Here is a 17748-nt window from a genome sequence, read left to right on the forward strand (position 1 = left end):
TGCAACTTGGAACAAGACATATGATTCGGCTGCGAACTCATCTTGTGCTTGTGATGCAATTCTGCCTCTCAGTCCCGAATTGCTATAGGGAACATGAGGGCCCACTTGTCACATGATTTTGGCAGGCCTGGGGCCCAAGCACCAGTGAGACCTTGTGCAGGTCTGTGAGCAACATCTGGTTCCAGCAATCGCAGCATGGCTTAAATCCTGTTTTTTTCAGTGGTAACTTTGAGTCATTGACAAAACCAACTAAGTTAGAATCAGAACACTGGCTCTACGTCAGAGGGCACAGAAAAAACTGAACAAACATCGGAGCACAGGGGTGGTACTTATATGCAGCTCTGTTCTATCACTTCCATGCGGCAGGGAGTCACAGTGGGGTGGCAGGGAGTCACGGGGGGGGGGGGGGGTGGGGGGGGGGGGCTACACGGCGCCACCTACCGGCATGCAGGAGCATTGCTGGAGAATTCTCTGAATCCAATCTGGTGCCTGGGGATATTCTAAAGGTGAGGAATCTGCATTTAGAAGTATCTATCAGAAATGTAAGTGATATTTGTGTGCCTAGCACTCTTTTCTGTACTATTTTGGGGGTTCCCAAGGAACTAAAAGTACCGTTATTGGTAAATTAAACACACTATAAAGAGAACAAATGTGTACAATTTAGTATGTTGAAAGTATTTATCTTGTTTCTCGTTTGGCAACATGCTGGTAGGCGCCAAAACACAATGAGGGCAACAAAGACACAACAAGTGTAGGAGGCTGAAGAAAAAACAGCAAATAAAACCTCCTGCCTAGTTAGAACTAATACAAGATAATAATTTGATCAAACAATATGCTCAATACAATACACAGATTAAAAAAGGAAACCATGCTCCATCACCAACAGGCAACCACTGTAGGACATAATCTTTCTTAACTGAATTATAAAGTCCACAGTAACTGCCACAGTAGACAAGCTTGGAGACTGAGAAGAAAAAGCCAGCAATACATTTCTAACTGAAACTGTCCAAGAGTAAAACCTCAAAGCAGAAGTTCTGTCAGAGAAATTTCACAGCCATCAATGGAATCGCTTTCACAAAGACTTCTCTTCGAAAATATCTGATAAGATTATAAAAATTAGTCTTTCAAAAATCTCAAACAGGCCTTTAACCCCACAACGTTTTGAACTACAAAATGTATGAAAGTGAAAAAATATATATTAATATTTTGAGATATCAATGTTCCCCCCTCAAACTATATCAAGGTGCTTACGATACTGCTTTGTCATTGTGGTTGCCCAGCTGGTCTACATCAATATATCCTCGGTCATAAAAATACAGAATCGTATCAAGAAATACTGACAGATCAATGCTTTTTATGGCCACAAAAACACACATTATAAAAGACATAGCAAAAATCAAGTGATTGATTTAAACAATCCAAATCCCAGTGCACTCCAATCCACGGACTGCTAGGCCATTTTTACAAATATGTAAAGTCCCTGCAAATATAATGCCATGAGAGACCTCTAAGTAAGTATCTTAAAGGAAGAGAAGTCGTAAGTGATCCATAGGTCGAAAGTCAGCAACCTGGCCTAACTGTGGTCTTTAAAAATATGTAGAATTTTTGTAATAAACAGATTCATAATAAAAGCGGATTCTTCATAAATCCCGTTTTTACTCACTTGTTGTAAGGGTTCATCAATCACATTGGCACCAGTCAGCCTTCTGTCGATCCTTATAGGTCTACCTTCCCGTTTCATTTCTTCTAAACACTAAAGCAACAAATTATATGTTCAGAGAAGACATACATGTAAAACAGGCTACAAAACACAGGTAAAAAAACACAATAAATAATGAATAACATACTATGAGATCTTGCAAGCATGTATATTTTGGTACTAAAGTCATGCTTTCAAGGTTGACATAATTAGGACCATCAATAATTTAGGGCCTGATTACGATGGTGGTGAAACTGCCACCGACAGCCTGTCGGTGGCGGTTTCACCACCATCGTAAGCAGGCTTTCCACCTGCCACTTTACAATGGTGGGCGTGTCTTTAGCGGTCGGGAAGACCGACCACCACGGTTTCGACGGGCACCAGGCACCGCCGTAGGGATTAGGATATCCCTTTCCGAAATGGCTTTTTCATGGCAGGTAACCCGCCATGAAAAGGCAGACGAAAGTGCTTGGGGGTCCAGTAGCGGACCCCTCCTCTTCCCCTGCACCCAAGATATGGGCACTGGGGGACACCTATGGTGCCCCCCTACACATCTCTGCACCATGTGGCAGGCACTGCATGGTGCCTGCCACATGGTGCAGCCTGCAGCAGCAGCCACATTGCAAAATATAGGTATTGCGACCGCCGTGGTGGCGGTCGCATTGTAATTACCCCTGGGGGACTACCGCCTTGTAGGCGGGTGGTCCCAATCCCAGATACGATGGTGGACGAACTGAAGTCCGTCGGCAATCATATTCAGCCCCTTATTGTGCCAAGGTGAAAACTTACAGTTACAGGCTTTCCCAAGGCAAAATGCAATTTCAGTAAAGAATTCCAGGATTTTCAGAAGACAGCCCAAGGCACATCCCACATTATGCAAATGTATGAAAGTACATAAACAGTTGTCACGTAAATATAATTTGCTTTATTTGTTTTTTAAAAAAAAACACTTTCATAATTAAGTATAGACGTAGCATCCAATCCAAATATAATTCTATTCTTAATAGCCCCAACGCTTTTTGGAACTCAGACATTCCTTCATCAGAAGACTGATTCGGAATGCAGTCGAAACATACCTACGAACTGAAGAAAAAGGAGTTCATAAACATTAAACACATGAAAAATATGTTTTAAAAAATCATCAAAAAAAATTTCAATCATGGCATTCAATTTTCACTCAGGCTATACATTAACAATGGTGATTTAGTGAACCCAAACCAAACAAATACATTTAAAATCAATTTGGTTAGGATCCTTACATGAAAACATACGATGACACAAAATTATCACAAAACACCATAGTCAATATCTAAACCAAACAATAGCTGTGCCTGCAAGTTAATTTTCAATTTAACAGCTACACACGCAGCTGTAATTGAGTGGGTAACTACAAAACCTATTAATAGCATTGCAAAATGTAGGGAAAGACTGAACATTCCACACAGGTGAAGCGGCAATACACATTGGACAAAAACCAAAATGACAGTCCTACTTAGATTGGGAAAAATAGTTCAGAGAGCTGCTAGGCTTGCATGCCGTTAGGAGAGACTTCTCCATTTAAGGCATGATAGACTTTCAAGTCAGAAAATCACCTTGTAAAAACAGCCCTAGATATCTGCTATGATGCGTACAGGCATAGATGACTCGGAAAAACAGATAAACCCGATGGAAACCATCTTGGAGGTAAAAAGTAGAAATGCAGTATCCTTGCGATGGTTGGAGTTCTAAGAAGGCATTAAAGCAATCCCATCCTGGGGGCACGAATAGCCCAATGGACAGCAACTACAAACTTTTAATACAAATCCTGAAAAATCCTCACCAAAGAAACCTTGATAAACAGATAACTGTTACCAAATGATATACTAGGATACAGAGATTTTGGTTACTAACAGTACATCAATTTTATACGAGATAAAAATACACAAATGCAACATATTAATGATAAATTTATAAAAATCAAATCATTTTCATGTGATCATAAAGACTAGTAAATTAGAAATTGTTCAATTTCTTAACCCAAAAAGGCTTCCTCTTTAAAATACATTTCTGGTTCCCTCTCTCTCTGGTAAATTGCTGACTTATTCAATGATCATGCCACTTCATCTGATAAAAGTTATGGTCACGTTCTTTGAAGTGTTTAGTTACTGTGGTCTTATTAATATTACCAGTATATTAACTTTGTGTACTTTCAGTCTAACCTAGTTTTTTTGTTGTTTTGTCAATATATATCATACCACACAGGCTTTCAACAAATTAGCACAAGTTTAAGTACTGCTAAAAAATAATATCTTGGTGGTACACGGATGGATGATGGTATTCACTCATATGATTACATTATCATGCAATTATGGCATAGAATAGTTCCTCTTGACACTTTTGAAAGATTGGGTTTTGCTCACCTGGAACTTTTTTTTTTTTACAGATTTTATTACGTCAATTTGATTATTTGGAAATAAATTCCAATCTTTGTCATTGGTGGAATTGTATTTTTTTTTTAAACTCTGTCGCCTCATTTTCTTATGCTTTGGGATCTGAAATAACATGTTTAATACAACAGTTGCAATAATTCTGAGTTATTTTTCAATTATGCTTAATGGAAGCTACTGTAATGTACCAGTAACAAATTACTGCAGTCTACTTGTTTTGAAATTAAAGCACATACCACCTCCAACTCCCTGCTCCCCCAACTTAACCCCAGACAAAGTTTGGGTGATTCGTACATTCAAACATGGAAAACTTTAGGCTCGGAAGTTTGTAGTCAATGATATCCAATGGCGTTTGCTCTGTAAATCATTCATAGTCATTTATAATTTTGGCCCTGTATCTCTTCACATGACAAGGATAGCCGCAAATACCATGCATAAAAATTTGATTTACACTCCACAAGCCACCAATTAAAGATGTGTTCTGACTTATAAAAGGGCTTCTGTCAACAACAGAAAGGTATTACGAGGTCACAAACACTGATTTTGTGAATCGAAGGCTTGGCGACCATAAAATACATTTGGAAATAAGCACCTTTGAGACCATGTCTACAAAGGCAGTTTTTGGAGTTGCAAAATGTCCAATTAGCAAAATTGGCCAGTTTTTGATGACAAAATGTCTTTTAGTATGTAACAAACCCAAACTGTGATTTGGTAACATGTTACCATATCGCAATTTAGGTTTGTGACTAAGCACTGAATCAGTATTTGTAAGGTACACATTTATTGGCGTCCCTTCTAAAAAGTGATTTCGGAATGGGATGCATTAATATTTTGCTACTGAAATTAGATCGCAACACATTAATATTTTTTCCACTACACAAATGCAGCGGTATCCCATTTGCACGTTGTAAGGGATTCCCTTGGTGAATATTGACAAAAACATGGACCACTACCTACACTTAAAAAATTATCAACTTTTCACCTTCTTTTTTTTTTTTTTTTAACTCATCCTGTTTTCTTTTAAAGGAAAACAGGCTGCATGTTATATATAAATATATATCTCAGAGGAACAGTCGGAAAGGCACTCTTGGGCTGGTAAATTACTGTATATATATATATATATATATATATATATATAAGTAACTATATACACACACACATATATGTATATTCACTGAAAAAACCATAGGTTTCACACATGTTATAGTTAGCTGGATATTTTACTCGTAAAAAAACAATGAAATTCCCCCGTTATAGTTAGTTCAGCTAACTATAACTCGCGCGCCCGCAATCCACTGCTGATGACGTCAATATTACATCACTCATGACTTCACTGATGACATCTCAAATGACATCACTGATGACATCACTGATGACATCATCCATTGAGTATGTGTTTCTGAACAATTTTAATATTTTTAATATATATAGGGAAAGGCCTGTTGAAGAATGAGTGGTTGTACAAGTGTGTAAATGGATGATTTTCTGTGGTGCGTAACTGACTCTATAAGTGAGTCATTAAATGTATCTTACTGCAGACTAGTGACTAAACTCTGTAAATGTTTGTATGTGTCTGTATGTTGGTGTATAAGTGGCGGCATGGTTTTGTGACTATGTAAGTGTCTATATGAGATATTGATTGCTTGTCTCAGTATTTGTATGGGTTCCTGAGTGTTTGCGTGGGTAGGGTGTGTGACTCTATGCATAGATGTGTGAGTGGGTGATTCTATGGGTGCATGGTTTTAAGAGTGCATCTGTGATGGACTGTATGGTTGAGTAAGTGTATGTATGGGTGTGTTAGGGATTGAATGTATATCTCAGTGGTACATTTGTGACTAACTACATATGTGAAAGGCAGTATATATGCGTGTAAGAGTATATAAGTGGGTAGATGTGAGAGTGTGTGATTGTGAGAGTGACTGTATGGATGAGTGTGTGCTTGTATCAATGATTCTATAAGAGCGTAAGAATGTGATACTATTTTTATGAGTAAGTGAACTTGAGTGTGTATAACCGCATAGGTGAGTAAATGGGAGTGTGATTATTTGCATGACTGAGTAGGTGTGAGAGTACCTCTATGGATGATTGGTAATGTGTGAGTGTCTACATAGGTGTATAAATGCATATGATAGTTTTGTATGGAGTGACTGTAAGTATGAGTGACTGTACAGGTGAATGAGTGGAGGTGTATGTAGACCTAAGAGTTAATAAGTGGGTATGTAGTTATTGGTATTGCAGTATGTATGGTTATGAGAATGGAACTCTTAAATTTTGAGTCGGTGTATCAAAGGTTATATTAGGGTGTGAGAAGATGTGGTAATTTATCACATGGATGATGTCATCAGTGATGTCATTTGAGATGTCATCAGTGATGTCATGAGTGATGTCACTGACCATGTCATGAGTGATGTAATATGGGACGTCATCAGCAGTGGATTGCGGGCGCGCGAGTTATAGTTAGCTGAACTAACTATAACGGAGGAATTTCAATGGTTTTTTACGAGTGAAATGTCCAGCTAACTATAACATGTGTGAAACCTATGGTTTTTTCACTGAATTTGTAAGGTTTTTGAAATGCTATTTCCTAACTATAACGTGTGTGAAACCTATGGTTTTTTCAGTGAATTTGCAAGGTTTTTTAAATGCTAATTCCTAACTATAACGTGTGTGAAACCTATGGTTTTTTCAGTGAATTTCAAAGGTTTTTTAAATGCTAATTTTTTATTTTTTTAATATATTTTTTATATATTTCTTTTACAAAAATTTCCCTATGTATACATTTATAAATTATCTGTATCCTTTAATTTTGTGTGGGTCTTTTTTTTTTTTACTTTGAATTTGGATAAAGTTGAACAGCATAGTTAATATCTTCTATTAACTTATGTCCACTTTATTTCTTTTTTTTTTTTCTATAAATTTTTAGGGTGCGCGCACTGAGCGCGAACCTAGTACGTTTGCGTACGTTTTTCATGTATGCAGGCGTACGTTATCTACGTACGCATACGTACGTTTTAGTGCGCGCTCGCAGCGCGCACCTAGTACGCATGCGTACGTTTTTTGTGTACGCATGCGTACGTTATATACGTACGTTTTAGTATGCGCTTGCAGCGCGCACCCCTGTACGCATGCGTACGTACGCATGCGTGCGTCGTACGTGCTCCACGCGCTACACTCGCGTATACGCGTAGAGTACGCGCGCTGACGTTCGCACGTGCTGCATATGCGCGTTACGTACGCGCATAATACTTATGCGCATGCGCGCGTACGCGTTTGCGCATGCATAATTGCCCGGTGCACGCTCTGAGCTTGCTCCGTGCGCGCACCTCGGGTTATGTGATTAATAAAACAACACTTTTAATTGGTTTACATTACTTTCAGTTTCAGATTGTTTCAACACCACACCCAATCCCCTCATGGTAAGTCATGTGATCAAGAAACATCACTTTTCATTGGTTCAAAGTACTTTCAGTTCCAGATTCTTCCAAAACTACACCCACTCCCCTCATTGTTTTTGGATGTTTGTGGACAGGGTCGCCGGACGATGAATCCGATTCCAACCTAGGGGGCGTATGTGGGCGCAGCGTCACTGTTTCATCTGTCCAAGCGAAGACTTCTTCTGGAGAGTCAAAGAACCATGTATGGGATTGATAAACCACTCGCAGCCTGGATGACGTCAGATATTACATCAATGTATTTAGACACTTATTTAACCATGTCTTCTTCCATTAATCTTTAGCTATACATATATTACAAATATTTATTTTTCAGAAAGACACATATGTCATCAGTGATGTAATATCGGACGTCATCAGCAGAGGATTGCGGTCACGTGAGTTATAGTTGCCTGCACTAACTATAACGGGGGAATTTCATTGGTTTTTTACGAGTGAAATGTCCAGCTAACTATAACATGTGTGAAACCTATGGTTTTTTCAGTGAATTTGCAAGGTTTTTTAAATGCGAATTCCTAACTATAACGTGTGTGAAACCTATGGTTTTTTAAGTGAATTTGGAAGGTTTTTTAAATGCTAATTTATGAATGTATTATATTTTTTAAATATTTATTTTACAATAAGCTACTATATATATATATATATATATATATATATATATATATATATATATATATATATATATATATATATATATATATATATATATAGTTATAGATTAACTTTATCCTGTAATATGGAATGGCTCACTTTTTTTTTTTTTATTTGGATAGATTTGAACAGCATAGTTAATATATTCTATAAACTTATAAACACTTAATTTTTTTAAGTGTTTTTGACCGTGCGCGAACGGTGCACGCATGCGTACGTGCTCCGTGTGCGCATGCGTACGTGCTCCACGTGCGCATGCGTACGTCGTGCGTACTCCGTACGCGCATGCGTGCGTGCTCGGTGCGCGCACGGCAAGTCATGTGATTTAGAAACAACACTTTTCATTGGTTTATAGTAGTTTCAGTTCCAGAAACTTCCAACACCACACCCACTCCCCTCATTATTACTTCCGATTCCCTGGGAGAAGGAGCTGAGCAGCTTTTCCAGTACTCCAGTACTTGAGAATGGCAGAGCAGCAGTCCTCTTCTGGGAGTGAGCAGGAGACCCTTGTGCCACAGAGACAGAGGAAACAGAAAAACTCTTTTATATGGCAATTTTTCACTTTTCCAGAGGGGCAGAAGAAGGTGAATGCTCCAAAAGTCACCTGCACTATTTGTGGTGGTGTCTTATCAAGAGGAGATCCTAAAAAGAAATACTCTTTTAGTATCTTCACTATGATCAGGCACGTTAGAGATGTACATCCTGTGGCTTATGCTCGAGCTGCTAGAGAAAACCCTCCAGCAGCTCAGCCGAGCACATCATCGGCAGCTCAGCCGAGCACATTATCTGCGGCGGCAGCTTCACCTGCTTCTGTTCCTCTGGATATACACCCTCTGTTTAAGAGGGTGCATATACGGTGCAAAGCGTGCAATGCTCTTCTCTCTTATGGGGACACCAGCATTCCCCTAATAGAGAGCAAGATACAGCAGCACACGTGCGGCACCCTATAATTTTTGTCATTTTTTTGTTCCTCTGTTCCTCAATTAACACAACGGCTCTTTTTAGAGCCACCTAACATCTAAATACTTAAATTTGATTTTTAATTATATTTTTTTAATGATTTTTTTTCCGCCGTGCGCGCACCCCGCGATTTTTAGAAAAAAAAAAAAGTTTTTTTCACCCTTCATGGTCCTTCAGGGACCCCCTGACAAAAGCTAGGGGGTCAGGAACTCTGTACCCTGCCCCCTTTTCACGTTCTCCACCTTTCTTTTTCACTGTCACACACAAAATGGCGGACAACACTTCCTGATTTCGACCGATTCGAATGTTGACTGACATGTAACCACCAATCAGAATTACGCTCCCGCACGGCACCGTGCGCGCCTATAGATATTTATGTACTTTTAACTGCAATTTTCTCAGGAACTACTGAACAGATTGACACCATATATGCAAAAGGCACATCCCTGACCTGAGGACTACCTCTTTGCCAAATTTCAAGTAATTCTCTTCAGCCATTCGGGCTGTACCTTCGACTAAAGGTCCTATGGGAAAATGCATGGGGAAAACACGTTTTGGGACCCCCCCTTTTTTCTCAGCCCCCGCTTGACGAATCACCCCGAGACTTCCAGCGTAGGAGCTGAGCGGAGCGCCCCATTAGTTTTAAAAATTTCGCGAGGAACCGTCAACCGGCGCCAAAGTTATTCAAAATAGAATTTTCAGATTTCCTATGGAAACACGGTCCTAACTATAACTATCTACTGGCGACCGCCAGTAGATAATATATATATATATATATATATATATATATATATATATATATATATATTCACTGTAAAAACCATAGGTTTCACACACGTTATAGTTAGGAATTAGCATTTAAAAAACCTTGCAAATTCACTTAAAAAACCATAGGTTTCACACAAGTTATAGTTAGCTGTACATTTCACTCGTAAAAAACCAATGAAATTCCAAGTTATAGTTAGATCAGGTAACTATAACTTGCACCCCCGCAATGCACTGCTGATGACGTCACATATTACATCACTTATGACATGGTCAGTGACATCACTCATGACATCAATGATGACATCTGAAATGACACATTGTGCATTGCGGTCGCGCAAGTTATAGTTACCTGATCTAACTATAACGTGGAATTTCATTGGTTTTTTACGAGTGAAATGTACAGCTAACTATAACTTGTGTGAAACCTATGGTTTTTTAAGTGAATTTGCAAGGTTTTTTAAATGCTAATTCCTAACTATAACGTGTGTGAAACCTATGGTTTTTTCAGTGAATTTGTACGGTTTTTTAAATGCTAAGTTATGTATTTATTTTTAATTTTTGCGCGCACGGTGCGCCCACGTTGCGTATTTCGTACCGTGCACGCCTCGCCATTTTTTACAAAATATCAATTGTTTTTTCTCCCTTGGGGGTCCTTAGATTTATATATTAAATGTGATTGATAATTCTTTTTTTTTTTTTTATTTTTTTTTTTACCGGTAAGCTTACCGTACGCGCACTCCGCGATTTTTTTTTTTAAATTATTAAATTTATTTTTCATACTTTTTGGTCCTTCGTGAACCCCCTGACGAACGCTAGGGGGTCTGCAACTCTCTTCGTTGCCCCCTTTTCATGTTATCAACCTTTGTTTTTCAGTGCGAGAGACAGAAAATGGCGGCCGATACTTTCTGATTTCGACCGATTCGAATGTTTACAGTCATGTAACCACCAATCAGAATTGAGCTCGCGTACGCGTACGGTAAGCTTACCGTAAGCGCACGGAGCGCGCTTACAGATATATATATTGATTTAAATGCTATTTTCTCAGGACCTACTGAACAGATTTACACCAGACCTGCAAAAGGCACATCCCTGACCTGAGGACTACCTCTCTGCCCAATTTCAAGTAATTCTGTTCAGCCGTTCGGGCTGTAGCTCGGACTAAAGGTCCTATGGGAAAATGCATGGGGAAAACGCGTTTTGGGACCCCCCTTTTTTCTCAGCCCCCGCTTGACGAATCCCCCCGAGACTTTCAGGGTAGGAGCGGAGCGTAGCGCCCCATTAGTTTTGAAAAATTTGCGAGGATTCGTCAACCGGCGCCAAAGTTATTCCAAATAGAATGTTGCGGATTTCCTATGGAAACACAGTCCTAACTATAACTATCTACTGGCGACCGCCAGTAGATAATATATATATATATATAGATATAGATATAGATATAGATATAGATATAGATATATATATATATATACAAAGGACTTAGTCTTCAACTTGTTGAATCCTCATGCAAAGACGAACACGGACCCATCAATTAGTGCAATACTTTATTCAGTCCAACAGTAACGCACCTCCGCCATGACGGATAGATATATACTGAGAAGATCTGCCAGTTGACTGTCTACTCCTGGTATGTATTCTGTAAGCAAGTGAATGATGTGCTGTAGGGCAAACTTCCAGATCTTTTGTGCTAGCAGAGCCAATTGTGGAGGTTTGGTTCACCTTTGTTTTTGCGGATAATACATGGTTGTCATGTTGTCTGTCTTGATTAAAACTCCCTGCCTTTTAGGTGAGGAAGTAATGCATTTAATCGCTAGATAAATTACTAAAAGTTCTAGGTGACTGATGTGAAGAAGTGATTAACTGTGTGTCCAATCCCCTTCCACAGTAATGTCCTGTAATTGTCTTCTCCCAACCTATCATTGATGCAGACATTGTTAAGGTTGTTTGCAGAACTGGGTCTATAAAAGGCTGTCCCTGTACCAGTTTGTTGGGAGTTTCAACATTGCAGAGATTGGAAAACTTGACGGCTGATCAACACTAGAACATTCAAATGGCTATGTATGAAGCCATGGTTCCTAGGAGACGCATAACTGCCATCAAAGATATTTGTTTTTGAGGCTGAAATGGTGGCACCAGAGTTTTGAACGTGAGAATTCTGCCTGCATTTGGGTAAGCTACTCCTGTCAATTTTGAATTACTCCCAAGTAAGGCTGTATTTGTAGTGGTTGTAGGTGTGATTTTACTGCATTTATTGTAAATCCTAGTTTGTACAGTAAATTGATTGTCGTCTGTGTGCTTTGTAAACATGAGTAATTTGTGTTGCTTTTGATAAGCCAATCGCCTAGATATGGAAATACGTGTATATTTTGTCTTCTTTAATGGGCTGCTACCACTGCCAGACATTTGGTAAAAACTTGGGGGCTGTGGTGACGCCGAATGGTAGCACTTTGAATTGAAAGTGCTGTCAGTTGAAGGCAAACATGAAATATTGCCTGTGTGCTTGATGAACTGGTATGTGGAAATATGCATCCTTTAGAGAAGTGGAATGATATATTGAAGAGTGACCATATGAAAATGTTCAGATAGAATATACCTATTCAGAAGTCTGAGATCTAATATAGGTCTTAGAGTTCTGTCCTTTTTGGGAATTAGAAATTATAGGGGAGTAAATCCCCTTCCCTGTTGTTGTATTGGTACGGATTCTATTGCACCCCTTTGTATCTCTTCCTTTAACAGGTTTTGGTGTTGTGTGAACAACCTGTGAAAGCAAGGTGGTATGTTTGGAGGAGTTGAGGTGAACTTCAGAAAATAACCATGCTGAATAACATCCATTAATCTGATGTGATGTTTACCCATTGTGGAAACAATTGCTGTAGTCTTCCCCTGCTTGGTTGTAGGATAGGAATTGGTTTTGTTAAAACCTCCTCTACCTCGACCCCTGTTATTATTTCCCCTGTAGGACCCTCTATAATATCCCCTTGGGGAACGAACCTGTGTGAGTCCACTTTGTTTAAAGAGGTGGATGTGTCAGTGGAGGTTGTTTTAGATCCTCCTCCATATGTGGAACGATGAAAAGTGCCCCTGTGAGACTGTGTTTGTAGTACTCCAATTGATTTTGCAGTCTCATTGTCTTTTTTGATTTGTTTCTAGTAAAGTGTCCACTTGTGGACCAAAAAGATGTTCTCCTTCGAAAGGAAGCCCTATAATATTTAGTTGCACCTCTGGTTTAAAACCAAAGTGGTCACAAAAATACTAGGATATGTTTGGGCTGATAAATGGGGGTCCTACAGTGGTTTGATGAGTCTTGTTATGTGGCTAATCGCAGATTGAGGTGGGTGTAGTTCGCCACTCCAAGAGTGTAAGCTGATGTCCAGGTGGCTCGCTTGGTGTACAAGACCGAAAAACTAGGAAGGAGGTCCTGCTCAAGCAGAACTGGGAAATATTGGAAATAGCTGTGGTGGGTAGTAATAGTAGCACCTTTTGGGACACAGTGAAGAGAATAAGTTTAAGGAATGGCCCTGTAAGCTCACAGCTGCAGTGTAACATCTTAGGGTCAGATTGGGATTCACATTTCTTGGCCATCTATTCCTAGAAAAGAACATTGAGCTAACTAATTCTTTACAAAGTTATCAAACTCTCCGCCCCTTACAATATCTGTGCTATAAGCGGAGTTAGCCATACGCCAGAGCACAGGTGGGAATGCGCCAGGGCTAGATGGGATCCCAATTGATCTTTTAAAATGCAACACAGTACTATGAGGACCTTTGATTAACAACATTTTTAATTGTTCTTTAAATACCCATATCCCATGCTCCTGGTACCTTTTGACCATTGTGCACATTTTGAAAGAAAGGGGATTATATAGATCCTAAGTGCTATAGGCCTATCTCACTCACTGACAGTAACTGTCAAAGTTATAGGTAGAGTGATTTGCAACCCTCTTACCGAGTGGGTCAAACAGCACAACATTCTTTCCCCTTTTCAGGATGGGTTTTAACCAGGGCTCAGTACAGTTGAGCAGTACCTAAATTTGAGTTCAATCATTAACAAATATATTTTTGTAAGGCGCTGCTCTCTGTACCTGGCCTTCATGTACCTCTCTATGGCATTCGATTCCGTAAACAGGTCCAAGTTATGGTTAATATTGCTAGATCCAGGCATAGAGGTGCATCTAGTTAATTTTCTGCATAGTTTGCACATCGATCTGGCAGCTAACGTGCACGTTAGCCCTAATGGAGAAATAGATTTTGTTTATGAATGGCCTTGGTCCCCATCTGATCTCAAACCCGGTTCATAACCCTAGAATCGCAGGAGCTCAGATCCCTGCTTTGCGATACGGGGATGACCCGGTCATACTGGCTCGATTCCCCACTACCTTACCAAATATGGCAAAATACCGATCATGGTCTGCAGGCTCTGCAAAAAATCCTTAAGCAGACTTTGAATTAAGGATTACCCTTTGAATTGTGTTAAGAGAGTTCAGCTACTTGAAAGTCATCTTTAACTCCTTAAGTTCCTGGCATTCCCAGATGACCTCCCCTCGTCTCAAGGTTAGTAGATCAACGGGAGCAGATTTTAATCTTTCCAGCCCTGCAACCAAAGGCACCATTTCACTCATTTTAAAAGTTATAATGCCCAATGTGTCCCAGCAGCTGTGTATAGGGCAAGGATCTGGGGCTATCATAATGGTTCTTCGCTCCAGACTGAGGAAAACCACATTTGCCAGATGCTTTTATACCTCCCAGCAACTGCCCCTAGTTATATTGTCCACGCAGAGTTAAACCAGCAGTACATTGAAGACAGTGTCAATTTCACTCCATTGTTGCTATGGATTACCATATGGGTCAATTCACAAGCTGAATTCTGCAGAGACGTCATAATGGATTGCCTCAGCACGGACAATGGTCATGGCTGAGTTATATGTCAAAATCTTTACAGGCTCTGGGGTGGTCTTCTCTATTCTCCTCTCCGCCAAGTATAAAGAAAGAAGATAAATTGGGGGTCAAACAACTTCATTTGCAATCTTGCAATGGTAGTGGACTTCAAGTCGAGCTAACGAAATACACAGTGCAATTCTTTTATACGTCATTCGCTTCTGCCAAGCCCATTTATCTTGCACTAGAACTCACCGACTGGGAGAAGTCCCTTCTTTTTCATTTTCGATCTAATGCAGTGTGGCAGCTTCTGTGCGTTGATAATTCTTCTGCTTCTCTGGGGAGATCAGCCTCTCCCCCTGTCCTTGTGATGGCCTTTCTAAGCGTCTCTGTAATATTACATGTTTTTATGTAACTACTTCAATCATGCATGCAGGTGGTTCCTTAACCCATCGATAGGAAACTTTTGTCCGTCGTAGGTGCAGAGAAGCACAGTTTCACTTGTAATTATAAGATACCCCTGACATTTGCTTTAGGGCGAGTTCCTTCCTTAAGGCCACTCACTGTTCAAGCCAGGAAAACCATGGAGGGTTAACACCTATAGTGGGGTTGTGCTGGGCACCTGCCGGTGATTTTTTTGATCTCATGCTCTATGAAGTTCTAACTTACGATTGCTTATTTGATCTTTTAACTGCAGTTTTGACTGTTGTTAATGTTTTCATCTATAATATTTACACATCTTATCGTACACACTAGCACTTTACATACATAACCCGATCAGCTGATGGCATTATTCCTGTTCTGGCTGATTAGGTTGCCTCGACTGGTTTAATGATTACTTCATAGACAATGTTTTGATTATGTGGGATTTCACATATGATGATTTTCTAACGTATGTTTTCCCATTTTTTTTTTTTTTACTTCTATTGCTTAATTAGCTGAATAAACATCTCTCTGAATAGAATTCAATACAGAGTTATAAATTGAGACCAGTACTTCGCGACCAGTGCTTCTTACACCTGGCCCTTGGTCACTAAAATGGCCCATTCCTCACTATGCCTCCATATAGATTAATTGCACTCTTTCTGCTGAGATTTCCACACATCAGTTGTACAGCTCACTGTTACTGTTGCTGCTTTAAGAGCTTAAGGGCAAGTGGTGTGGTGTGATCTAGTGGTTATGTTGTTTACTGCAGGTGATTAAAGATTTAATCAAAGCTCAGTAATTACAATGATCGAGACCTGTGGAAGGGTGAGTATTCTCAGTGGCTCTGTACTGGAAATATGATTGGTGTAGCTCAAGGGGTAAGAAATCCAATAGCTGGCAAAAACATCTATGCCATGGGAAGCTATTCAGCTGTACTAGTTAAAAATGCAAAAAAGCCATCACTGTTGCGTCAGGCTAATGTACGGAGTGAGATGCGGTCATAAACCAGTCCACAATGTGTGTCAGGGATTGGGAAAATGCAGCTTGAGCCACCTTTCACTGTCTATAACGGTTCTCTGGCAATATGTTGTTAGTAGAGGATGCAGACCACATTTGTGGGGGAAGCAACAGCGCGGTATGCTTGCTGCCCTGCAAAAATCAGGAATGGGATGGGCGGTCAGTGGTTTACATAGGGCGACGCCAACTCGATTACCAGAGGGCTCATGGACACTAGCTTAGAACTTCTGAGAAGGAAATGTACAAATGTGTGTGGGGCAAGAGGGGGGCAAGCAGAGTGGAGGAGATATAGGGGCAGAGATTATGAGGCATCTATACTGTTTGCAGCTGTCTGGCCTAGCAAACCTTGGCCCAGGCAGCTGTGTGTAAAGTGATGGAATTAGGATAGGTAGATGGTGCTACAGAAAAAGGGACCAGACTGCATGGACAAGCCAAAGTAGTAATTTAATAAAGGCATGTACCAAGACAAGCGGTCAAGGCAGGATCTCCATCAGGAGTAGAAGCAGAGGCTACTAGTTCTGGGTTGTGCCAAGGGTAAGTACAGAATACTGAAGCAAAGACTGCAATGGTGCATGCGCAGGCTGCTCTTTGTTGGCAAGAGTGTGGGCTGGAAAGGCAAGTGAATACAATGTGAGAGTGCATTTCTTAGTTCATTGAGCTTGACCACAAATTTTGAGGAGCCAGGATGCATATGATCAGCCCCAATCTGTAAAGGCACAACAAGCTAAATAAAAAGAATGAAAACTACACAAAGTATTTGCCAGTGGTTATGTCTACTTTTATTATTTTCATCCATCACTTTCACTTTTTTTGTGCAAGAACGGCATATGCTGGAATATTCGGCACAAGACTGAGGGAAAGTGTAGTCTGTTAGAAAAGGAAAAGAAGCTTTGGAACTAGGATTAAAGCTCAGGGCATCCACGAACAGAAGATAGGAAGAGCTGGAGGAGTATCAATCAGCATTTCAGGAGAACAGAGTGTGGATGTTCAATTTCTTAGGGACGCCAAGTTCATAGAGTTTTCCAAGAACATGGCTGCAAAGATTAGCAGATAGTCCTAATGGAATGCACTATTGTACCTCCAAAGAGGAGGAGGAGGAGGAGAACTCTCCCTAACTCTGTCCGAGGACAGGGAGGTCCTTGAAAAATATACTACTTGGTAGTCATTTAGCTTCATGTATTCCAACCAGATATTTATTTTCTTTTGCACCTTACTGACTGGCACAAGTGGCAACCATTCTGTATTCATTCATGAACATGTCCAATGTAAAGAAGGGACTTTTGGGGGATTTCATTCCCCCCAATCTTGATGCAAAGTTTTTCCTTCAATTTTGGATGTTTCAGTTAAATGCTTAAACTTTTCACCAACTTGTGTTGCTTCTTTATCACAGTCAATTTAAAGCAATATATCGGTTTAATAAAACAGAAATATTATTTGTCATCGGAATGAAGCAAACACAGATACTTTAAGGCACACAG

General features: G+C 39.9%; 1 protein-coding gene across 14 annotated transcripts in view; it reads right to left on the bottom strand.

Annotated features, from left to right (window-relative positions):
* The window catches only part of SNX13 (sorting nexin 13), a 558687-nt gene that overhangs the window by 379656 nt on the left and 161283 nt on the right, over window positions 1-17748 (bottom strand). For all 14 annotated transcript variants that reach the window (XM_085630906.1, XM_085630899.1, XM_085630907.1 and 11 more), the window contains one exon: window positions 1664-1753. In XM_085630906.1, coding sequence (XP_085487032.1) covers window positions 1664-1753 — 90 coding nt within the window. The remainder of the gene's footprint in view (window positions 1-1663; window positions 1754-17748) is intronic.

This window comes from Triturus cristatus, chromosome 10, assembly GCF_964204655.1.
Source record: "Triturus cristatus chromosome 10, aTriCri1.1, whole genome shotgun sequence".
In the NCBI taxonomy this organism is placed as follows: Eukaryota; Metazoa; Chordata; class Amphibia; order Caudata; family Salamandridae; genus Triturus; species Triturus cristatus.